The sequence below is a fragment of the Engystomops pustulosus genome, chromosome 6 (assembly GCF_040894005.1).
Source record: "Engystomops pustulosus chromosome 6, aEngPut4.maternal, whole genome shotgun sequence".
Taxonomy (NCBI): Eukaryota; Metazoa; Chordata; class Amphibia; order Anura; family Leptodactylidae; genus Engystomops; species Engystomops pustulosus.
This window is the reverse complement of record NC_092416.1, coordinates 84,980,559-85,007,140: the sequence shown is the minus strand read 5'-3', so window position 1 is coordinate 85,007,140 and position 26,582 is coordinate 84,980,559. Positions and strand designations below refer to the sequence as shown.

General features: G+C 39.1%; 1 protein-coding gene across 1 annotated transcript in view; it reads left to right on the top strand.

Annotated features, from left to right (window-relative positions):
* Nucleotides 1–22,165, top strand: part of SLC17A7 (solute carrier family 17 member 7) — a 69,349-nt gene extending 47,184 nt beyond the window's left edge. Inside the window, exons 4-12 of the mRNA XM_072156889.1 lie at nt 7,969–8,083; nt 11,028–11,115; nt 13,270–13,356; nt 15,314–15,456; nt 16,100–16,249; nt 18,039–18,171; nt 18,883–18,993; nt 19,809–19,936; nt 20,304–22,165. Of these exons, the coding sequence (XP_072012990.1) occupies nt 7,969–8,083; nt 11,028–11,115; nt 13,270–13,356; nt 15,314–15,456; nt 16,100–16,249; nt 18,039–18,171; nt 18,883–18,993; nt 19,809–19,936; nt 20,304–20,645 (1,297 nt within the window). The 3' untranslated portion in view covers nt 20,646–22,165. The remainder of the gene's footprint in view (nt 1–7,968; nt 8,084–11,027; nt 11,116–13,269; nt 13,357–15,313; nt 15,457–16,099; nt 16,250–18,038; nt 18,172–18,882; nt 18,994–19,808; nt 19,937–20,303) is intronic.
* Nucleotides 22,166–26,582: the final 4,417 nt, after the last annotated feature.

Sequence of the window (26,582 nt, the reverse complement as noted above, 5' to 3'; positions counted from 1 at the left end):
ATATATATATATATATATATATATATATGTGTGTGTAATTATCTATAAATAATATAAAACGGACCCCCAAAATCTAATAATAGTAGACTGATGCTAGGTGAGTCATTTCATTAAATTCTAACAGTGCAAGCACATGACACTGGATCTTCCCGAATCTCTCAGACAGTAAAGTGTTCTTGACAGATTCCCTAATCAAAAAGACTGAGCTGAAGACTCGTCATACAGAACCTAATTTATTTTTCTGCAAAGTATGTTGGTGGAGGTGTTGGAGGGGGTGATGAGGTGAAAATCAGCAGTGAGATATTAAATTCTGAGATATCAGCTAACTCTCTAGAGCCCAAGTGCTTTCCCATCGCACATACACAATGACCTCCAGCTGCCGTGGATTGTGTAGTTCACAGTTTTAGATAGATCTATATTCAGATGTAAACTACATGTAGTGTACTCACTATATATAAAAGAGGCAAAAGCTGGGATTGGATTTAATGTACATGGTTTTTATCTTTTGAAATGATGCTACAGCCTCACTCACATTTCTAGAATCACTTCTGAGTTATTTGACTTTTGTTTTCTAGATATTTTTAGAATATATAATCTAAATCATATGAAACCGATGCAGTATTCATGTAGGTATATTTCACTATAACTAAATACCTTTTTAATTGAGAGTTTTGAAGAAATCTATGCTTGTTATTTCCTGGCATAGATTTTAGCTATAGTAATAGGACTTGTACCCTCTTTCCAATTATTTATTAAAGGAAATCTACCATCAAAATAAAGCATGATAATCCATGGACATTTACTCATAGATCCAGGCACTGTGACTGTGGTAATCTTCTTATATTTGTCATCCATGACCTTCTTCCTTCTAAAATCAACTTTTAAAATTCTGTATAAAGGGCTCCTGTTGGGATTACTAGAGCCCCTCCCTGCTGTAGCTTCAAAAGCTGTGAAGGTGCCTGCCTCCCCCCTTTCCCTGCCTGATGTAATCTCACACAGTTAGAGGGCAAAAAGTGCTCCTGCACAGTGTAACAGCCTGTAAAGCTATAGTACGGAGGGCTCTGGTAACACCACCCAGGGACCTTCAGGTGCATTACCATAATTTTAAAAGTTGATTTTACAAGGAAGGAGGTCAAGGGTAACAAATAAAATAAGATGACCACATCTATTGTGCCTGGATCTGTAAGTGTCCCTGCTTTATCATGCTTGATTTTGATGGTAGATTGCCTTTAAATACTTCTGGAAACTGATTCTGGAAACGAATTCCAATGTACTTTAAAAACGATACTATATTGTACAAATGGATTACCAATGAGAAGGCACAATGCTTTCATTTACAAATGTTTTCCTGAATTTTCAAGCCTCACAAGTAGGCACAGTAATAAGTCATCCTGGAGAATAGGGATCATGCTATGTCTAGGAATGCTCATACACTGGCTCTAAGGCACAAGTTAATGAGACCTGCCATGTGGTTGTTCACTTCGGTACATGGCACGCATAGTATGGGGCCAAGAGGGTATTGATGTATTTTAATTACCTGTTTAGAATTCCGTTCCTCACCCTCTCAGCCAATTCCACAGCAGAGCATTAATGAGGCAGCTCCAGAAGAAAACCAAGTGCAATCAATAATGCTCAACACTGCAGTATCTTACAGCAATTCACTTCTATCTTCTGAGTCATTACAGTTTACTGGGCACTGAACACTTCATTTAGTAGCCTGTGGACAGACCTTACTTGTTAGAAAACCATGGCGAGATGGGTATATAAAAAAAGAATTTTACAAAAGGCTGGCAAATAATGAATCTGTTGAAAAGCTTTGCCCATCAATATAACATGCTATTTAATATGCAGTAGCTGTTAATAGAAAAAATAAAAAAGATGTTTAAGATTGCCCACTCAAGTGACGTGACCTCCCTCTCCCAGCATGGGAGAGGGAGGGTATGAGGGCATTCATAATTAGCAAGCCCTTGTCCCCACACTCTGTGCTGCTAATTATAAGTTTCAATTTTAGGTGATCCTGCTTCCTCCTCTCCCTGAGCTCTGAGATGAAGGAGGAGGGGGGCGGGGTCAGCCAGGGAAGGAGTTACCACTGTTCCCACTTCCTGGTCCTTGCTCTGCAGCTCTGGGGAGTGGGGATCAGCAGGCGGGATAGCTCAAGACATTCTCGCAACCACTTTGTGTGGTGGGCACCCAAAAACTGGGACTGTCCCGCTGAATCAGGGGTGATTGGGAGCTATGGATGGTATTCTGTAGCTTCTTAATTTATACATATGATGAGGATCAGATAAGGAAAATTCAGAAATGCTATTAAGAATGTGATAAACTTTGTCACCAAATAGCTAATACTAGGGCAAAGCTGAATACACCTGTCACACTAAGCCCACTTTAGGTTTAGGGCTGAATTAATATTTTACCAATGTAGGGCTGTTTATATAAAAGTAGAAAATAATTGTATATTCATTGCTTTATTTTCCTATAAATGTTCATTGCTCTGCATGCATGTGGTACAGTAAACAAAACCAAGACAAGATTTCTGTAAGACATCCAAGTGTTGTGCATTTTTAGTTCACAGCAGTTGATGTGTCACACAATCTGTTTCTTGGAATATTCAGCTGTAAACACAGAAATGAACAGATAATCCACCATTTACTCCTCACAAATCAAAGTAACACAAATGTAGAAAAAAAAATCTGATACACAGCGATACAGTAGATGATTTTTGAGGCGGCCTCACAACACACGTGGTCTCAAATAATAAAAATAAGTTATACAAATAAAATAAATAAAACTAATACAAGGAGCTGTCTATCACCTGTCAGAGCTGCGCAGGGGGCGCCAGATTCATGCATTCAACAGGCGCCCAAATCCTGAATTTGGCGCCCTCTGCACACTACACAGGTAAACTGCACATAGTGCAGTTTGTACTTTTTTTTAGTAAATGTGGGCCATAGTGTATAGAAATATCACAGTACCTCAATGTCACTATACATGAGTACAAACAGTGATGTCATAGTACCGGGATAATACACAAAGTCAACATTGCGAGAGAACTGGACTGCCCATCCACATATTATACAATGATCTAATGCCGCAGGTTACATTTTGATCAAATTGCATAAGCCCACTAACCACTTCATAGTGACCCCGTTCTAGTGGGTGCCAACGCTATTAGTTGTGGCATCACATGGCATCCACCGTCACCACTAAAATAATTCTTCAGCTCACCCCTTTAAGATGTCCGCTGTGCTGTAAGGCAGTTGCACGGACGTGCTGTGCGGGGACCAGCAATAACTTCAGAGAAAGAAAAACGGGTTGTCCAGCATCCAGGCAATGAGAGTGGCTTGTGAATTGATTAAAATTACACTTTTATTGAATATTCTTTAAAATCATAAAGACGTCTAAAACATAATCAAACTGACGCGTTTTGGACTAACATGAGTCCTTAGTCGTAGCCTAGTGATACGTTCAAGCACAGAGTATTTAAGCACAAGGTGGGTGGACCAGAAATGTGACGTTGAATCACATGATACATGTCACATGACTAGACAGTGGAGGTATGTTAAACACATATGTAAGTGCAGTATTAGATTAATAGATATACATCAAATTGTTTCTGTAGTTCAACCCAGCCGGGAATCGTGTTTTGAGAGTTAATATCCAGTATGCTTCTCGAGAGCGTAATGCTTTGGTCCAGTCTCCTCCCCTTTTTGGTTTAAACATTTTCTCCATGGGAGTGACTTGTAAGTACACAGTGTTGCCTTCATGTTGTTCATTGAAATGTTTGGAGAGACCTGATATGTTTGCTTTGATTTGACTGTTATGGTTATTGGCAGCCGCAATGTGTTCTGTAATTCTTTTTTTTCTGGCTGTGCATCCAACATATTGTTGGTGGCACTGTGTGCAACTGGCTAAATATACAACATGATCGCTCTCACAATTTAAATGCGATTTAATAGGATATGTTTTGGATGTGGTAACGGAAGTAAAATGTGTACTTTTGGGTATTTTATGACATAAATTGCAGTGAGCGCCGCCATATTTGAAACTTCCTGTATATTTTAGCCATGTTTTTTGTTTAGTATCAATAGATGAAAATGTGTTTGGGGACAGGATGGTGCCTAAGCTAGGTGCTTTTCTTGATACGAATCTCACTCCTTTATCCAGAATTTGGGACAACTTGTCGTCTTGATACAGAATGGGTATGTGTTTTTTGACTATTTTGATTACTTGATTGTATTGTTTACTGTACATAGTGCTGAAAGTAACTGATTCATTGTCTTTTATCTTGTCTTTGTCATTGTTTTTGCCCAAATAATGCATTCTGGGTTGGGTATTGATCGATGTTTCTATTCTATTTATGTGATTCTTGTTATACCCCCTATCCTGTAGACGCTTTGAGATTAATTTGGTTGCTTGTTTGTATGAGTTGTCGTCTGAACAAATTCTTTTAGCTCTTATGTACTCACCCTTGGGAAGATTTTGTGTAACATGTGGGGGATGACTGCTGGATGCATGTAATAAAGTATTACCCGATGTGGGCTTACTATAGAGATCTGTGTGAATGCATTCTTTAGCCTGATCTCCTATTAGCAGGATGTCTAGAAAGGATATGCTGGTTGAGGAATGGGAGAATGTAAATTTGAGATTTAATGTATTGGTATTGAGGTACTGAATGAAATCGGATATGTTTTCTGGAGTACCAATAAGCTAGCATTTGTGATTATTTCAGGGCTTCTAGGACACTGACATGGCGCAGAGGCCTTGATACATATGCCCCATAATGGCCATAAGCTATTCATAGGATATGAATTTGAAGGGTTACCGCTGTTCTGAGCCTTAAGCATGGAAATAGTTTTTTGGATGAGATGCTACCCTGTTTTTAACACCGCCTTTGGGAAGGTAGCTTACTGTAAGTCATTGCCTGACTTTCTAGAAACCTTGTGGCATGGAAGACTGTAGACAGCTGTTGTAAAGTATTCTCTACTTGCCATTGCAGAATTGGAAGCTAGTGTAGATAGGAGAAAGGCCATATATCATGGTTCTTGTTGATGGAAAGTGACTTTCGCTATTGTTGGCCACTTTTGTATTCTATGCATGCCCCTGAACCACATGTATGGCCTCAGGGGCATAACTAGGAGAGACTGGACCCCATAACATATTTCTGCACGGGTCCCCCTTCCCTTTACATGCATACACACATGCTGTATATGGGGGATCCCCCAGACAAATTTAGTGTTTTCCAAGAAAACCCCTTTTTTTTTCAAATGAGTTGAAAAATGAATAGAAAATATAGTCCAGACATTGATAATGTTTGAAATATTTTTTTTTTCATTTGAAAATAATAATCTCCTCCTTCATGAAGACATTATGGCACATTTACTAAGAATGTAGGAAACTGCACTAAAAACGCTCTGCCCATGTATAAAGCTGGTTGTGGCAGATTCATTAAGAACATGCGCAAGAAATCATGAATCTGTCACTTCCCTGCACTGGCCCAACAGAGTTCAGCAATTTTTTTGTACATTTAACATAGGTGACAGACTTTGCATGTTAAATCTGGTGCACGGAACGTCCCCTAATTTGGGTCGTATGGTGCCTAATGCAGCTGCACCACAAACCATCACGAAGCCCTTAGTAAATATGCCCTATTGTTTACATACCTCAACCACCTAAGGACATGTCCAAAGTGTGGGGAGGCAGAGATGAAGTCTTCCTCCAAAACCGTCATCAGAATTTTCTCAAATGTGGGTGGCATGTTCACACCCATGGCAACTCCCACTGGTTGCACAAAAAATCATCTCAAAAAAGAAAATTATTGTTAGTAATTACAAATTCTAATAAAGTCATCACTAATTCACAAGTGTAATCCTTAGTGTGTAAATTATTGTGTATAGCTGACATGCCACGTTGGTGATCTATTGATGTGTACAAAGAGACCACATTATAGGTATCCCTGTATACCAAGTAAAATTATAAAGTTGATCATATGGGGATCTGAGGGAAACAATTTTTAGCTTGAAGAAGGGTGTCAGTTAGTTACTAGGGGGGATATTTATCAGGACCTCTGCGCACCGCCAGTGGCGCAGAGGCCCTGAAATAATCGCAAATGCTAGCTTATTGCTAGCTTTTGCGATTATTTTTCACAATCCGCCACCTTCACGCCAGTGGGGCGTGAAGGGGTGTGAAGGGGGGGCGCGGCCGGCCGAGCAGGGGGCGCGGCCGGACTGGAGTGGGCCGGCGCGGGGCGTTACTGTCCCCGCACCTACGCAATCGCTGCTGCCGGCGACTTTTCATACGTGCCTGGCGTAGGAAAAATGCTGCACGACTGGCAGCCCGATACATGAAGAGGCAGAAGCCTCTTCATGTATCGGGCTGCGAATTTGCAGCGGCGGGGCTATCATACGCTGGCGTAGAACCTCTATGGTTCCTCTATGGGAACCTGCCACTATCTGTATATGTGTATTTCCCTTTGATACAATTATTGGTGCCTTAAACACTTCTAGCATATAAGACCTCTGTGGTGGATTAAGATGGAACACACAACCACTTGGGCAGGTTGAACCTTACCTAGTATACCTACTTGGATACATCCCCCAAAATATGATACACTTGAGTTAGGTTAATACTCTTTATTTAATCAGTATTTATTAAATGTATGACTTTTTTAGCTTCTCTTATACGAGTGCTGAGGATATTATTATAGTCACAGGATCTAGGTCACTGCCTGGATTCCCATTTCTCCAATCAGTTGCAAACATCAGTCACTGATTTTAGATTACTTTGAAAATGTGTCTGACAGTGTAGCTAAGCTGCAGTCACACAAGCTCCAAAAGTTACAAATACGTGGCCTCTGTTTAGTTTCATGGACATTTTCATTCATCTGTTATTCTTCCTGTTTACATGGACCATTCAAGTGCACATATTGCTATACAATCATTCTGTATCTATAGCATATGAAAGCCTGTATAAAAATTAATGTGTGTGTGTAATTTTGAATAAAATTTTGTTGAACCACAAAAAGTTACAAATATGTGTTGGGTTAATTTGATGCAAGCAATGAGTGCAGGTCTTGATAAATACCACCAATTGATCCTATCTAATGGAAAAAGCAAGATCTATTTTTTGCAATTTTTTGCTAAATTTTGCACCTGCATGTTTAATCATCTGCTGTTACATATCATCTAAAATTAATGACCATTAAAGTTTTAGTCTATTTGTGGCAGCTCAGAGTAATTTTCAATTCCTGGTTCTGCCAATCACCTAGGATCCCAGCAGTGAGTGATCCACAGTAGGGTACCATGTACCCAGCCTTTCCTCAAATAAACCTTGTAAAAGTAGACATTTGTAATGGTTTTTTCTAAATTTGTAATCCAATTCAATGATCTTTACAATATAATGTAAATCCTCCTCTCACTCTCTAGTATCCAGTATGTTTACTATACATCAAGGCTGCAATACATGTAATCAAATGTTACCATTTTTAATAATCTAATATTTTCGTACATTTTATGCTAATTCTGCATAACTATAGGCAAAAATAATGGGGCACATTTACTAAGGGCTTTGCCCCGCACTTTTGTTGAATGGTGCACGTCTGTGCCACTATTGTGTCGCATGTGACCCTTTGTGGCGCAGCTGTGCTGGCCTCCATGTGACAAAAATTAGGGGGCGTGCTGGCTTTTGGTCGAACTGAGTTGCATCGAGCACCGTATTTAACATGCAAATTGTTAAAAGTGCACCACAAAAAAAGTTGGTGAACTCTGTCAGACCAGTGAGGGGAAGCGCCAGATTCATGATTTCATGTTCTTAATGAGCATTATATACGGAAATAGCACTTTTAGTGAAGTTTCAGTCTTTCTTAGTAAATGTGCCCCAATATTTAGATGCTTAATATTTCAAGACAAAGATAGGATAAATTGTACTTACAGTATTTTAGGAAATTGTGCATTAAATAATTTTCTCTTTCAGGGTGTTTGGATTTGCTATAGTTGCCACATCAACGTTAAACATGCTAATACCGTCAGCTGCCAGAGTGCATTATGGGTGTGTGATCTTCGTCAGGATCCTACAGGGATTGGTAGAGGTAAATCCCTATTAAGTGCTTCTTTAAATCCAGCTGAAAAAATGCTCAAATATGTTCATTGTGACTGTACGGCATCAGGGCCGATTCTAGCATATTTGCTGCCTGAGGCGAATATTAAAATGCTGCAAACCCCCGCACCCCGCTCCCTGTTAAGTAAATCCTTAAACTTTACTAACAATTAACAACCTTACAGACAGCTCCCTGAGACTGTGTGACTGCCTACAGGATCTGAGAGGCATTAGTGGCATCTAGTACCTTATAGATGACAATCTCTTCCATCAGTAGAACTTTATTCCGGGTTCTCCAATCCATGACGTATCTCAGCCAGATATCTTCAGCTCCGTGCAGCATCTCCACCCGGCGTCCCTAAAAATACCACAGTCACTTACAGTATAAAGTCTCCTGGATAACAACACTGTGCTCCTAAATAATATATACCCCTCACAACACAACTGACCACACGCTCCACACATACAAAACATCCCTTCATTATATAGGGATAAAATCTTGCCCCACGTATACAGTCCCCTCCCAGCTTAGTAATATACTGTATCCCATATACAGCCCCTGCAGCTAAGTAATATACTGTACCCGATATACAGCCCCCCCCAGCTTAGTAATATACTGTACCCCATATACATCCCCCCAGTATAAAATAATTATAACCCCAAATAATATCTATAGCATGTCCCCCCCAGTATAAAATAATTATAGCCCCAAATAATATCTATAGCATCCCCCCCAGTATAAAATAATGATAGCCCCAAATAATATCTATAGCGTCCCCCCCAGTATAAAATAATTATAGCCCCAAATAATATCTATAGCATCCCCCCCAGTATAAAATAATTATAGCCCCAAATAATATATATAGCGTCCCCCCCAGTATAAAATAATTATAGCCCCAAATCCCCAAATAAAATATACAGAACCCCCCCCCCAGTATAAAATAATTAGGGCCCCATATAATATATACAGCACCCCCCCAGTATAAAATAATTATAGCCCCAAATAATATCTATAGCATCCCCCCAGTATAAAACAATCATGGCCCTAAATAATATATATAGCATCCCCCCCAGTATAAAATAATTACGGTATAGCCCCAAATAATATATATATAACATCCCCCCCAGTATAAAATAATTATAGCCCCAAATAATATATATAGCATCCCCCCCAGTATAAAATAATTACGGTATAGCCCCAAATAATATAAATATATATAGCATCCCCCCCCAGTATAAAATAATTATAGCCCCAAATAAAATACGTAGCATTCCACCACCCCCCCAGTATAAAATAATACTGGCCCCATATGATATATATAGAGCCCCCCCCCCCCAGTATTAATTATTAGGCACATTTAATTAATTAAAATACATGAAAAATAATAATATCATACTCACCTGCAGGCAGATGCTCCCTCAGTGCGCGGGTCCCGTCTTCATGCGGCTCTCCTGTGAGCCGCGGCTCCACACAGTGACACAGGCGCGTGACTCCATGACGCCTGTGTCACTGCTTAGAACGGAGCGACGCAGCTGCCGGAAAAGAGACAGGCGCAATTTATTTAGCTGGTGGGCGATTCGGGCATTAATAGATGCCCGAATCGCCCACTTTAGAGCGGCAAATTTTGCCGCCCTTTACAGGGACCCGCATTCTGCCGCCTGAAGCGAGATTTTCATCTCGCCTCATGGCAGATGCAGCCCTGTACGGCATACTGAGGTTGCATACAGCGTTGCCCCTGGTTTGTATAGTACCGGTACAAGAGGATTCAGTTATGAATGGCACACTTATATTGGTAGCATGAGGTAAAAATGTCATGAATTAAAAAAAAAAGTTCAAGAGCTTTTACAAACGGACAAGCTGAAAACCATGAGAAAAACAGGATTGAGTAATGGTAGCCATTGATGATTGACACTTGCTTGGCCTTTGATGGAAGTGTTAGACAATTGCTGGGGCCTTTATCCTTATGTATAGAATCTGCAATACATAGCACTTTCAAGTAACATTTGGATGAATAAAGCATGTGTTTAGTTTTCTAATGGAGGTTTTGTCAGGTTAACCAGTGGAATGTAATTCAGATTCTGGTGCTTACATACCAGCATTATATGGGAAAATTCTGAGATTGTTCAACATAACATGCAGCTGCTTTGGGGCCTGCAGTGTCAGAGGACCCAGGCATCAGACATGACACACTAAAGAATGGAGGATTTTCACCATTATATACATTATGCACATAGTACAGCATAACATGTATATAACAGTGCACATCTTCCACAGTATATGACATGTAGTGGCAGCTCAGATAAGAAATGTTGGGGGAGAAGGAGGGGACAGTAGAGCGACAGGACTAGGTATCTCTTTTTCTATGTGTGATTTTACAAATATGTATATTTTCTTAGGGGTTAGGGGAGCCCCATTCAGAAGTCTGCTGTGGGGCCCTGCCTCTCCTTACGCCCCTGCATTTACTAATAAAAGATTTAAGTTCAACCCCAAACCTGTTTGGCCTGCAATTTAGATTGTACTTAATTTCCTACAGTTGCTGTAAATGATAAAAAGTCTACAGTAAACCCCAGTGACTTGTTTGAAACGTACAGCATAAAATCACAAAGTGCTGCAACTTTTTGATGATTGAAAACTAATTAACAAATGCTTACCATTATCTGAGGGTTTTGGTGATGTAAATTTTTTGGGGTAAAGCCATGCAAAAATTGGGGTGTTTCACATTTGCCCTTCTTTATGTCCAAGCAAGATGTTTTATTTCATTTTTTTCATTTTTTAATATATTTATCCATATTATATATATTTACCACATACATGTTTATCAATTAAAGCTAGTTTAGAATTTCTTCTTTTTCATCAAATATTTAAATTGTTAATGCATTATAACTAACATGTTTTGCTATGTATATGCCTATTATGTTATTTCTTTATGATTAAGGGAGTAACATACCCAGCATGCCATGGGATCTGGAGTAAATGGGCGCCACCTCTGGAACGCAGTAGATTGGCTACAACAGCTTTCTGTGGTAATGAAACTTCGATATGACTTACTTTCTATCCTTTTAATGTCTCTTTATATAAAGCTATGACCCTCATGAGAGACAAGGCGAATATTCGAAAATATGTGACATGTGAAAATTGATGATGTATAAGGATATTTTGCATGTATAATGGCCTCAGGGATATATTAAAAAGAATATCTAGGGATAAAAAAAATAGGGGGCCTACATAACAGTCACAAATGGACCATGGATGTGAGCGGACCGAAAATATATAAATTGGCACATGGTAAGTGCAGGGCAATGTTACTGGAGTCTAGGGATTAAACATTTAAATATACAGCTACGAAATGGTTTAATAGAATTTTAATAACTTGCCAGAAATTGAATACTGAAACTTATTTAAAGGGAACCTGTCACCAGGGACCTCATTTTCACTAAGGGCAGGTTACAGAAGCGCATCATAGCTGCATTGCAAATATGCCTCTATGCCTTTTATGAGCATTTGTATTACAATATAATGGTATGTTATAGCTTACCTTGCACCTTGATAGAATCCTCTGTGTAGTCCTAGATGTTGGCCTTTGGTTTGGATGCATTTCAAAAAACAACATGTGACTTGTCTATGCTGCAGACCGCTCAGCCAGCTCTCAGCTCCCACCTTTGTGCTCCTGCACAGCTCCTTTCTCTCCTACTGATGTCAGCTCACCAGGCTGTGAGCTCTGTGTTGGAGCAGGAGGGAGGAGCTATACAGGAGCACAAAGGTGGGGGTCAAAAGTTGAGGAGTGTGCAGCACAGGCAAGTCACATGTTGTTATTTAAATGCCTCCAAACCAAAGACCAAACCCTGGTACTTAACAAAAGATTCTGTCAGGGTGCAAGGTAAGTTATAACACACAATTATATTGTAATGTAAATGCTTAGAAAGAGCAGAAATGCAATGCAGCTATAATGGGCTTCTGTAACTTGTCATGAGGTCCCTGGTGACAGGTTCCCTTTAATCCCTGTATATTTTGTGCTGGATTTTTAAATACCTTCCAGTTTTTATATCTTTGTAAAATAGTTGTTTTGTTCTAAACATACTAGGAAATATCCTTTATAAAATGGTTGTGTTGTTGGAATGACGGTCCTCCTGGGCTCCTACATGTAAAGATATTAAAAACACAGCCATTGATTGGTATGAATACTGTTATGCATGCAGAATATGTAAAGACAGCTGTACCTGAGGGAACCACAGAATAACTGCTGCCTGACACCACTGAGCATATATACTGTATATCTATTCTGATAAAAAAAATACAGCATCTATGAATTCTATGGTTTTTCTATCAAGGCAAAATACAAAACCACCATGCTTGACAGTTGGTGTGACAGTTGGCGCATTATGGATAAAACATCTCTGCATTGGCCTCATTATTACAGAAATCTTAGTTTGTCCAGATGCAACTTTTTAAACATAATCCATGTTCTTTTCAGAAAGAGAAGTCTTTCTCTGGTAACCCGACAGAGCTTGTTAAGTCTTATTGTGATTGAACATTCTTTTATCTTTCTTTTTCTTTTATAGTGGTGGTAAAACTTGCATACAATGATCAGGGGCACTCGGTTGCTACTCATCCTCTTAATTCCTATGGAAGAAAATTCTTCATTCACCGTTTCTTCATTTTTCTAAAATAAATAATAATACTATAGGTTTTTGTGTTTTGTACACCTAAGGTCGGATCTTCTTGATTTCAAGACATCTGAAGATGTTTTTTAACTCATGACCTAAAATGAAACCATAGAATTCAAATGATGTACATATTACTACTTGCAGTACCAATATACACATATCTTAAAATATATACAATGTTAATTGTGTATCCATATCAGTAATATTAGGCACCACAGGACATAATTTCCATTACTCCTTTTTTGAACGTGAAACATTAAAGGGGTTTTCCCACAAAACAAGTTAAGCCCTATTTACAGGATAGCACCTAACTTGCTGATCGTGGGGGTTTCAGTGATGAGACCCCCTCAGATCACGAAAACAGGGGAGCTGATGTTTTTTTTGTGGGAAAACCCCTTTAAAAGAATATACCTTAGAATGTTACATTGAAACTTGCAGATACTTTATAAAAAAGTTACAGTGGGATGATATTTGGGCAAATGCATCCAGGTTGTTGATGTCAGTATTTTATAGGTTCCTATGCTGGAGCAGTGGTGGCCATGCCATTGGCTGGAGTACTAGTCCAGTATACGGGATGGAGCTCTGTCTTCTATGTCTATGGTAAGTTAATACTTCAGTTAATATTTTCAGTGATTTACCAAACGTAGTTTATTGGAATGGATGGAAGTCTTATTCAGGATCGTCATTAGGAAACACTATTGAGAGCATTCTATCAAGAGATCCTTTAGGAGTAGAAGTCATGTTTTAATGTGTAACATAACTTTTATAGAAAAATGTAACTATTAAAAAACTAAATTTCCATGCCTCTACCTATATCTAAAAGTACCGTATATATACTCGAGTATAAGCCGACCCGAGTATAAGCCGAAACCCCTAATTTCAACACAAAAAACTGGGAAAACCTATTGACTCGAGTATAAGCCGAGGGTGGGAAATGCATTGGTTACAGCCTCCCAGTATATAGTCTGCCAGCCCCTGTAGCATACAGCCTGCCCAACCTCTGTAGCATAAAGCCTGCCCAGTCCCTGTAGTAGGAAAAAAAATAACACTGTACTCATCTTTCCGATGTCCCCCATAGATCCTCTTCTGTCTCAGACTGTCTCAGACAGAAGAGGACCTATGATGTCAGATGATGTGAGAAAGGTGAGTTTTGATTTTATTTTTTTAGTTGACTCGAGTATAAGCCGAGTTAGGGTTTTTGAGCTTAAATTTTGTGTTGAAAAACTAGGCTTATACCCGAGTATATAAGGTACTTTATCCTACTATTCTTAATCTTATCGTTTGCTAATTTTGTAGTGGTTTTCTATGCAGCAGTCCCCTCCGTTACATCACAGACAGAATGAAAAGGAAGACAACAGCTCCAAAGAAACTCTCCTTATGTCAAAATGAGTTGACTCCAGATTATTACTGCTTGTCCTTAGGAGGCTGCTGCAAAGAATGTCACTAAATGGTGTTACTACCAGGGCTGTGGAGTCAGTAAGCCAAACCTCCGACTCTTCAATTACCCGAACTTCAACTCTGACCCCAACTCCACCATAATTACACTGACTCCGACTCCACAACTCCAAATACACAGTAATGTTTTGGCACTTGAGATAAATGTGGGCATTCCTTCCTAGTGCCTTATTCCTCTAATCTATAGCAGAGGATCTTCAATAGGGAACAAGGATGCACAAGCCACACCGACAGGCCACACGCAGCCAGTCAAGCCATGAGTTGCAGTCCACAGCATGCTGACAATCAGCGTCCCATGAGCACTTCATTAACTGATGTCATATAACTGCTTTCACTGGTGCAGGTGGCCGTGTAGCAGTGAGTGCAACTAAGAAGTTCTGACTGCTCTCGGGTCCTATATGGCACTCCACTCTGAGTCCTGACTCCTCATACTGGTCAGGGTAAGGACCCATAGCAGAATGCCTGCAGGAGAGGACCCAGGAGTGTTAAATTGTACTGTACTGCTCCCAGGGAGCAGTTCTTTCCCAGGTCCTAATGCCTGGAGGAGAGAAGAAGCTGCAGTGTGGTTCAGGGAGGAGAGAAAAAGCTGCAGTGTGGTGCAAGGAGGAGAAGAAGAGCTAGGAGGGGAGAGGATTTATTTTTTTTTTCTGCTCTGGGGATCTTCATGATTAGTTTTATGCTCTAGTGGTCTTCAGTATTGTTATCTGCTCTGGGGTCTCCAATATTTGTCTGAACTGGGGTTCTTGGTTTATTGGGTTTCTAGTATTTTTGTCCGCTCTGAGGGTCTCCAGTATTGTTAGTCTGCTGGCCTAAATCCTTAGATAGGCCAGGAATAGAACGTTTAAAAGAAAATTTCCAAAATGTTTTAATGTATTATATGTTTCTAGAGTCTGTCCATTTTATCACAACTCCGACTCTGATTCCACCAAAATTGTCGCCAACTCTGACTCCAACCCCACAGAAGTTATTTTCATAGTGATTAATGTTTAAAAAGGCAAATACATTTACAGCCATATTTTTAAAATGCACATATATGCTTGAAAGTTATACATTTTTTAAAAAAATGTAATATTTTAATAAAGAATATGCGCCTTTTCTACAGGGAGCTTTGGGATCTTCTGGTACATGTTCTGGATCCTTGTGTCCTATGAAAGTCCTGCACAGCATCCAACCATTTCAGAGGAAGAAAGAAAATACATTGAAGAAAGCATTGGAGAAAGCACAAGTTTCATGAACCCATTAGCAGTGAGTCAAAAAAATTGCAAAAGTCTTGAATTCATTTTAATTCTGCTAGTTGATTATCATTGGGTTCTTACTCCCACTGGTCACTATGATGTCCTACGTGGAGTCAGCTACCATAAAATCAGATCACTTATTCAGGTATCCACAGATCAGGAAATAATTATCTGATCATGGAGGAACCCCTTCCGATCACATTGCCTTATTTCACTATTCCATTTATTTCACTATTCTGTGATCAGACATCTAAAATATAACGTATAGATATATGTTGTAATTACGGGAAAACCTACTTAACTTCCCTCTGCTGCCCATATAACCTTCCCTGTAACCTGGATCTAATACTCTATGGATGTACCCTTTTAAAAGACCCCATATGAGTTGGCAAGTTAACTTGAATTTGCTTGGCCCAAATATAGAATCTGTAATAGGTCCCATAACTATGAAAAACTATCAAAACTATTATTATACTGGTCTATGAAAATATTGGGTGACAAAATATAAGGCTATTGTGACCATACCTTCTATACCCCTTCAAGTTGCATTTCTTTGAGTTGGAGAGCTATCTATGAGATGTACTCATGAAGGGGCAAATGTAAAAATAATAAAATAGTAGCGGCCTCTTAACTCTTGTTAATGTTCTTGACAGAAATTTAAGACACCATGGCGAAAATTCTTTACCTCAATGCCGGTATATGCAATCATTGTTGCCAACTTTTGCCGCAGCTGGACATTCTATCTCCTGCTCATTAGCCAGCCTGCTTACTTTGAAGAAGTCTTTGGCTTTGAAATCAGTAAGGTACGTATATTCTGTGGTAGACAATGCGTTATTGACTTGCTAAATCTATCTCAGATCAATAGTGTACTTAAATGAATAATTTTGGCATCATGTCGTTTTGATTAAAACCTTGAAGAGAACCATTAAAGTCATAAAACACAGCCTAAAAGCACATTTAAGGGGGTTATTTCAGGACGGGATTGATACAACTTCTGTCATCGGCTCATGTAATCTGATGAAAGAAGCAATCTAACCCTCTTGTGCCTCATCATATGCATTGGATTTTTTTTAATAGTGATGGAAAAGAAAACCGCAAAATTATGAAACCAATTTCTAACTTTCTGCTTTTTACTCTTTAATCATTCTATGGATTATCATTAGTTACTAAGGCTAAAAGAATAAGTTTAATTGTAATAGTCTGGTCTAGGTAAGTAAGTAAGTAGCAGTAGCTCTTTTAGTGGTAATGTGTGGTTGTCAGTTACATCATCTTGGTATTGCCATGTATGTAAAACAATATTGTTTAGGGTAATTCACACTATGGAGCATATGATAGCCTACAAGCCCTGCTGGCGCAGCCAGGTACATCAAGAAGCTACGGCTGCTTGATGTATCCTGCAACCAGCTGTGCTGCCTCTTTTTTCTACACCAGGACCTCAACCTTGTGTTTGAGAAGTCGCTAGCTGCACTTAGTGGCTGGCATGGGGACAGGAAAGAGCGGCCACTTGAGCCCACCACCTGGCTTGCTGCGGCCCCTCACACCCCTCAATGTCCACCTGGTAAAATGGGGAAAATAATCACATTGGCTAGAAAAACGCTACCATTTGCGATTGCCTCAGTACTGATAAATACCCCCCTATATGTTAATTGGATCCATTTGTATTTGTCACGACTGGGGGTCTGTGGACCCTCTGGACCACCGTGGTACTAGCCGACCTGGGACCGGAGCCTAAGTGGAACCCAGTGTTCACCAGAGCCCGCCGCAAAGCAGGATGGACTTGCTGCGGCGAGAAACCACCAGGTCGTTCCACAGGTGCGACTAGCCCATGGTGGCTGCCAAGGTAGTAACACAGGAGTCTGTACCTGGAGTGACGGCAGGAGAATAGCACAGGAAGGCACACAGGACTCACGTCAGGAATCGCAGGAGCTGGCACGGAGGTATGGAGGACCACAGGAACGTACTGGCACTCAGGAACGCAGGACACAGGAACGGACTGGCACACAGGAACACAGGACCACTGGAACGGACTGGCACACAGGACCGCAGGACGACAGGAATGGACTGGCACACAGGAACGCAGGACCACAGGAATTGACTGGCACACAGGAACGCAGGAGCACAGGAACGGACTGGCACACAGGAACGCAGGACCACAGGAACAGACTGGCACACAGGAATCACAGGAACGCAGGATTCACAGGAACGCAGGAATCACAGGAACGCAGGAATCACAGGAGCTTTCTCTTCAGGGAAGTTTGAAGATCCGGCAAGAACAATAGGAAGGGGCTGGAGTTTAAATCAGACCAGCTGCGGAGGACGCCGCTGGAGCCAGGGAAGGTGAGAGGAGCCGGGGACCGGACCCTGAGGCAGTACGGGTGCTACCGCGATCCGAGACAGGGATCGCGGGAGCACCCGTGACAGTATTGAATACTCTGTTTGCAATAGCGCAATATACTTTGCTATTCCCTAATGTTTAAAATATAATATATATATATATTGTTAAATGAAGGCTAAAAGAATACGCCTATATAGTGGGGTATATACTGATTCTTTAAGAGTGGTATTTCTAACTGAATGGCATATGTCATGCAGGTCGGACTTCTCTCTGCGCTTCCACACTTGGTTATGACAATCATAGTGCCCATTGGAGGACAAATTGCTGACTTCCTGCGTAGTAAGAGAATTATGTCTACAACCAATGTTCGTAAGATGATGAACTGTGGAGGTATGTCAGATTCTCAATTAAGTTGATTTAGTTAATTCTAGTAATCAATAGCAAGAAGAAACATACATTCTAGCTTCTGGACCGCATTGCTGAAGCCAACCAAAACATGTAACACAGTGATGAAGCAGTAAACATATTGGGGATAAACACTTATCTTTAGTGAGGACATTTGTATGTGTCTTTTTTGGCTTTTTCTTGTTTTGGGACTTTTTAAATTTATCTTAGAGGGTGATAAAAAGCTGCAAATTGTACAACCCCTTTCTGCACTTTTAGCTATGTTTGCTCGGGACTGGAGTTTATATGCACCAAAATTGCAGCTTTTGTCCACATCTGGATCTTAAAGATATATCAGGCGCAATACTGAAAAATTGCTAGGCTGTCTAACTTTGCTAGGCAAGTGGAAATGTTGCAAATTTGGGTGCAAATATACAAATGCACCAAAAAAAGTACCAAATATTCGGGAAAAAAAGAGAAAAGTCTAGGATAAATGACCCCCATAGTTTTAAAATAAACATGTTAGTTAAGAAACCTCTAAGGGGTGTGCCATTCTTTTGTATGACTGCATTCTGGCACTGCCAATAACTGGTGCTTATATAAATCTTTATATATTGGCTAATAAAGCAGTATTTGTACTTTGTCCATTGTTTTATAAAGGTAAGAGAAACACTTGTTGGCACAAAACATATTGATATCTCTCCATATTTTTCTTAGGATTTGGAATGGAGGCTACTCTGCTTCTTGTTGTGGGCTATTCACACACCCGTGGAGTAGCTATCTCCTTCCTTGTTCTTGCAGTAGGATTCAGCGGCTTTGCTATATCAGGTGGGTCATGCAGTGCTGTATTGTATGTAGCTATACTGTATATAAGGCTCTGAGAGGACATAAAATGTCACCATTATATTAACTCTGCCCATTTGTATTGCGTGTGGTATCTAGGCAGATAAATTAACCTTTTTGAGAAGAAGTGTTTATGGGAGGAATTAAAGAATTATCCTGGGAACCAAAATATTTTCCTTACAGACGCATTTCCTTTGGGTTTCGCGAATTTTTCAGATTTGAATTGCCCTGGGTTTTTGGCGCACGCGATCGGATTGTGGTGTACTGGCGCCGGTTTGCATGCGGCACAAATCGGGGGGACAGGCCGACGGACAACCCGACTGATTTGGACAAACCGGGGAATTTAACTTTCAAAATTGTGTCGCAAGATCAGCACTTACATGCACTGTGAAGAAGATGGTGAACTCTGGCGGACCTGAACGGGGAAGCGACACATGAAAGAAATTGGACGCACGATCTTAGAGAATCGCGGTAGCTTTGAATCCTCGTCGGACATTCTGGATCGGCGGTGTCAATGGGATGGGTAAGTAAATGTGCCTCAATGTGAGGGAAAGTGAAAATGGGTCACATTCACCTACTTTTCTATCTGATATACAATAGAAATACAATAGGTAAGCTATACACCATCTCTGTCTATGCATCAAAGTAATAGAGAGTGGTGCTGGGCTTAGATACAGTACAATTATGTCCAGTGATGAGTTACATCTTATCTTATTGTGCTGAAGTTTTCCTGATTTCATGCTGTAGTCATTTGTTTATTATATTTTTATAATTATTTTTTCATTCCATTCATATCTTAGGTTTTAATGTAAACCACTTGGACATTGCACCTCGCTATGCTAGTATTCTCATGGGTATTTCCAACGGTGTGGGAACCCTCTCTGGGATGGTCTGTCCCTTGATTGTAGGAGCCATGACAAAGCACAAGGTATGGGAATAAGAATAACGGAGTGTACACACATATGCACGGTGAAAATATATACAATTTAAAAGTGTTCTAACTAGGAGTTATGTATGGAGTCTGATAGAATGCCATTAGTCTTTAACTATACTGATATGCTCTCCCATTTGTCTCAACCCTGTTTTTAATCTTCTCCCCCTGGTCAGCACATGCTTATGAGAGCATTATCAATGTGTATACTGTTGTTTCTGAATGATACATTTATTCATATTTATATGATAAAAATCTGAAAATCACATAATAAAATAGTTTTAGATATTTTTTTAATAAAACATCAGATTATTTATTATGAGCAACACTAACTTTAGGTCTTCTTTCTTTCCATTCAATGTAGACTCGAGAAGAATGGCAATATGTCTTCCTTATTGCTTCACTTGTTCACTATGGTGGAGTAATCTTCTATGGTTTATTTGCTTCGGGAGAAAAGCAGCCTTGGGCAGAACCAGAAGAAACCACTGATGAGAAATGTGGGTTCATTCATGAAGATGAACTTGCTGAAGAAAGTGAAGATCAGCCACAGGGCTATGGTGGTTACGGCAGCTATGGTGCCACCAAAAGCACAAGCTTCCCCAATGGCGGCTGGCCAGCAGAGTGGGAGAAGAAAGAAGAGTTCATTCAAGACCAGGGCAAGGACCCGTATCTATATGGGACAGCAACTGAAAGAGACTTATCATGAAAATAACCCATCCAGAAGTCTAAGTAAAACAATAGCAATGTCTCCACTCCAAATCCAAGGGTGAGCAAGAATTTTATGAACGGTGACCATTGTTGCCAAGCCTCCCCAATTTACATTATTACCGTGGCTTCCTTTCTATTGTTTTAATGCATTATTCTATACGATAAGGGGTTAAAGGCAGTGCCTCCAGTACCCTACAACTATACCATCATTTGTTGTGGAGTCCAAGGGCCATAATGTTTCTGGTATCAGTGATTTGCTTGTTTCTTGTGTAGATTGCCACAAGGCACGTGTCTTCAAATGTCTATCACTCATTTAAGTGTGGAAGCAATAAGAAATGAATGAGAGAGGTTTATTATTGACATCAACACCAATTTACATTAATGCACACTTTTTGTGGGTCGTTGGTTGCTATTACGTGTTTGTAAATCAGACATAAAAACATGGATGCACGCATCTCCTGACAAGGCTGGACACCTAAATACTTAGAATAATTTATTTGTTTCTTCTTTTCATTTTAAAATACTAATGCAAAAATAATATTTAAAAATACAATTTTATTGAATTATACAATATAAATGAAAGATACAATATTATTTAAAGATATATTATTTAAAGATATATAGAAAATTTATATTAAAATATATATGTATACAAAATGTGTCTTTACAGGGCGTGCAATATGGTCCCTTATTCAATCTCAAGGAAATCGTAACTCATAGGGTCCGCCTCACATGGTTGGTGGATGGTTCATATTTGCCATTTTAGTGAGTGTCATTATTTTTCAGCCTTGGGGCTTACTTTGTGATTGGTGAAATAGATGGGGCACATGTTGTGTGTTGTTGTGTGTTTGGCAACAGTGGGTCAACTCATAGCATGCTGTGTTCTCTCTTGGACCAACATGATTGAAAAAAAAAACTAAAACCATTTACATTATTTGTCAGTTATATTTTATTGTATTTTCATCTAACTTTAAGGTTCCAGTCAGTGTCCCCTTGTCCAGAGAATGATAAGTGCATTACATTAGAGTCTTCTGTGTGGCCTCATTGTACATTGCAGTAAATTTGGCGTAAATTGTGCCCTCACCAAAACAATTGTTTCAGTTATAATGAATACCAAGCATTTTGGACTCTCATGCCAAAGCCCTTTCTGGACTTTTCAGACCTTATCCAAAGATGAAAGATGTTAACATGCTAAGTGGTGTATGTTTCTCCAGTTCTCAGAAAAAAACATTCAACTCCAATGGTTCCAAAAGCTTAAGCATCATACATCTTCAGTGCAGATCGTGTGATCAGAGGCTTTATACTCAGCTCTGTTCTGGATAGGAACCTTATACTAAATCCTTATACTGGTGTCCTCCATGTCATCAATAAAACCTAGTGCATTTTACATCAAGCTTGTAGAAGAGAGGAGAACTGGATCTTCAGAAGGATAGGTGCTCTGGGAGGGGTGATGGTTTTGAAGATAAAATGACTTAAACATGTGCAGTAATTGTACATAATAAATGATATTCTGATTCAGAGTGTGGTGGTTATTTTATTCATCTTTTACAAAGTATCAGTTTATTAATGTGTTCACCTCTACGTTTTATTGCAGAACAACTATTAAAAGTCTAAGGCCCCCATACATATAAGATGAAAAGATGACAAACCTGCTGATTTTTGAGGTTTCAGAAAACAATCATATGCCAAATGGTTTGTCATTGTAACTATAAATTTTCAATATACTAAACCAAAGGTTTTGGTTTCATTATGAGATGTTTAGATACCATATTCAGGTGTAATTCACCCCGTGCACATACTTTATGAATTATAGAAACAAAGGAATAGCCTATGTACTGCTTATCCCCTTTTCTATTATGAAGAATCTGGATCTGTGAGTATCAGAAACTAGACAAAGGTTCATAGACATAGAGTGATGATGTATACTGCATTTGATATAACAATTGTATAACTACACCTTATCACTTGAAGTAACAATAGAAAAGTACTGTAGTATCAAATACAAGCAAACATACCTTCAGCAAGACAAAGAGACAACATGTTAGGTGTTAATTTGTCTGGTTGGTTTGTAATCTCATCATGATAAATGCTACAATTTTTCAGCGTTAACTAATTTATAGAGTGTGTCGAAGAAGGTCCGAGTGCAGGTTTATGAATCTGTTAACACTACATTACATTTCCTGACAAGACACAATACAATGTACCCGTGCCTCTAGACCCTGGGGACAACAATCAATCTTCGGTCAATAATTAAGCAGTTAATGTCATCGCATCTGGCCCTTCAATCTCAGGGTCCCATTAACAACTGCTACAATCGTTCACCATTAATCACATCCTAATTGGTTGCTGGTATACCAGCTGTGCTTACTCAGGCAGAGGACAGGACAGTTAGGAGAGATGTTATGGGAGGATTGGGTTTAGTGGACCATGTTGAAGTTCTGACCTGTAGTGTTTCACTGTTCCCTACTACACAACCAAGCAATTATCTCTAAACTGCTTTAATTAAGATGGTGTGTCTTACTTCATGTCTTAATCACTTAATGAATATAATTTAGCTGCTAGCCATGACATGCCAATGCTCATGTAGATACCCTGCTCTTTGGTTCCTCTATACTTTGTCATCTTCTAATGTTTTTGTCACATAATTTGTATTCTTCTACTTGATGAACTGAATTAAAGTTAAAATAAAACATGGCTTAAGGTAATGCAAGGTAGGACTGCAGGAACTGGAATCAGCATTACTTTTCCGTCTATGCGATTGAATGTACGGAAGATATGGAATTCTCTTAGAATAACCCAAAAATTTACATGGGGAAAAGTTAAAGAATGTGGTGTCTGTCCTTCTATTTCATCCCTGCATTTATCTACAGTAGCCAACAGCTTCTTACACTTCACCATAGGAACTGTGCTTCAGTAGTGAGACACTACCTCCTGTTCTCAGATTGGCCAGCACTTTAATTCACTACAACTTTTAGAGCATACCAACAACCATAGAACATAACTGACCATTATACATTGACCATTACTGATATAGAATGTGGTTTCAATTGTTCTGAGAATTGCATCCACTTTTAATTGGTGTCCATAAAATTTGACCAGTGTCACTTTTGTCCATTAAATGTGATTAACTGTCTAAAAACCCTAAGGTTATGGTTCTCCAGTGTCCACAGAATTCTGTTCAAAGTTCACTAGCACTGCAATATAATGTGCACCAGTGTCCATAAAGTACTCACAAAACCATACAATTCCTCACAATCAGACATACTGCAGTCCATTAAATTTGATGTTTCACAGTTTCATAAAATCTGCTGTTCAGCAACCATTGTCTGCTATTCGTCCACACCTCTGAATGTAATCAGCATTAATTTGGTACTTCCCACTAGCCTAATTATTATGATGATCCCATCGCTGTTGATATTTTGAAATATGAAGAATTTTTCACTGTTTACAATATGTGAAGTGCTGCTGCCTTGCCTTTTCTGGATTTTTTGGCATCCAGCTTGTTTTGGACTTGTTGGTGGTCGAGGTCCGAGTGACCTGAACCCAAAACTGCTTGGATGTGGTGTTTGAATTGGTAATTTCCTCAATACTTTCTCCAATGACCACAATCCGGGACCTTGTATACAGTTGAATATGATATCTGCTTCTGATTAACCATGACACCTGACAAATTTAGTCAGTTTTTATTTCAATGAAATTTATCAGGCATCAGTGTACAAGTTAGGCTATGTGCACATTAACATGTCGAGAGTCAGCACATGTGGATTTTATTATTTTCCCAGAATAATTGGTCCATAAAAACAGGTCCTTAAGACAAATCCAAAAAAGGCCATGTACATGAGGCATAAAATATAACATAAAATCAGTTTTAAGGGTCATGTATCAGAGAAATCTATTATATCAAATGTAGTATCTCCTATCTTTCTCAATAACCATCTAATCTCCTATATATCAAAAAAGCACAAAGCATGTGATTTCCGGTTGTAATAAATTGTGCCACATGTATCATAGATTTGTCTCTCTGAGGTGAATTTTAGAGACATTTGGCGGCTAGTTTTTGCACCTTATGTATAATCATGTCTTTTTACTTGCGATACATGTTCAGTTTTTCCTATCCTGGAAGGCGCAAATTTTGGCTTCTTTTTGAGACTTTCTGTAGCAAATGTCTCAAATCTACATGGACACAAGCCACGTGAGGGGGTTATATGCAGGAGTGGAAACAAGCCACGTGATTGGGTTATATGCAGGAGTGGACGCTACTATTAATTTGGGATTTAACATGTTGCATTTTAAATGCATTTTGAAACCAATTACAACAGCTGGATAGGTGATTTTCCTAATTACATTACTGTTAACATTTGAATTTACAAAACGCATAGTGAACGCAATTTTAACACATGTGTTAACATGGCGTTTATATTGTGTTTTGTGAACATAAATGTTAACAGTACTGAAATAAGTCAAATCACCTATCCTCAGCTGTTGTAATTGGTGTCAAAATGCATTAAAAATGCAATTAAACTGCTATGTGTAACCTCACCCTTAGAAGTAACCAATTTTTTTTAAAAATGCAAAAATGTAAGAATTTTGACAAAAGAGGTTACTGTGCAAAACAGTTAAAGCATGTAAAATAATTACAATTTACATGTTAAAATCGGGTCCATGAAAAAAAAAACTTCATTTGCACCTGCCCTGGACCAGGTGCAGATTTGCGCCAAAAAAGGCACAAAAAAGGTGAAATGGAACATCTGGAAAACAATACATAAGGCACACTTCACAAAGGTGCAGACAAAGGTGCAGACAATGCGAACAGAGTTAAAAGTAGCAAAAATGGCGCAAAAACTGCAAAAGTCGCTAAAATTTGACAATTTGCCTAGCTGATGCTATGATACATGTGCCCCATTAGGTGATAAATCTATTAAATATGTTCCATTTCCTCTTAAAAACAAAATTTGTAGTGACATAAAGGGGGAGATTTATCATTAGTCCTATGTTGCTTCTTGGGGTCGCAAATTTTTGCGCAAACATCGATTTTACGAGTTTTTAGCAAGAAAAAAATGTGACTCTAAAGTTACACAATGGCGGAAAAAACACACCAGAGAGTGTGCAACACTACATTTATCAACTGAGAATTTTCAAAATAACGAAAATTTTATCGCAAAACTACACCACATAGGAAGTGGTTTATGTGGGTCCATTGCTACTACAGGGAGAAGTTTTTGCTCAATTTTAAAGTTTGAGTTATTTGATTTCCTGTGCAAAAACATCGCAAAAATGCAGAAATTGAACAGATGTTAAACATACATGCTACTGGTGCAGTCTATTCGCATAGAGAACACACAGCTGATAGTCACATCAGAAGGCATTTAACACTGCACATACACCGGACTATAAATCCGACTGTTGGAAACCTGCCAGTCTAACACATAGGGGGACATTAATCATAGTGGGTCTCAGGTTCGCCTATTTTTGCGCCTGGTTTGCTCTTCTTTTTGGCTTCTGATCTATGATGGATCTAGTTCTGCCTTAGTAAATGCACTTTGGAATTGTCGCATGTCCGATTCATTTGCGCCTAAATTAGCGCCAAATTTGGCACAATTGTTAGATCTCATTTGTGAGCAATAATGAAAGGAGACTGAGAAAATATGACAGAACGTTCAGGGTTTCATCTCTGCACAAAAAAACTATCATTATGATGCAAATGCAGGGACTAAAAGTTACAGATATGTAAAAAAAAAAAAAATTCTCGCTGAAATGAGTCTTTTCCTTTTTTATTACAATTTACATGAAATGGAGACTGATAATATTCTCAGATCTGTACAATAAGTCAATAATCACTCCCAGAGATGATCCTATAGGAAATTATGAAGTCATTACTGGAGAAATTTTACATTTTAAAACTGCTCCGAAGAATTTTTCATGTTGCATAGAGGTT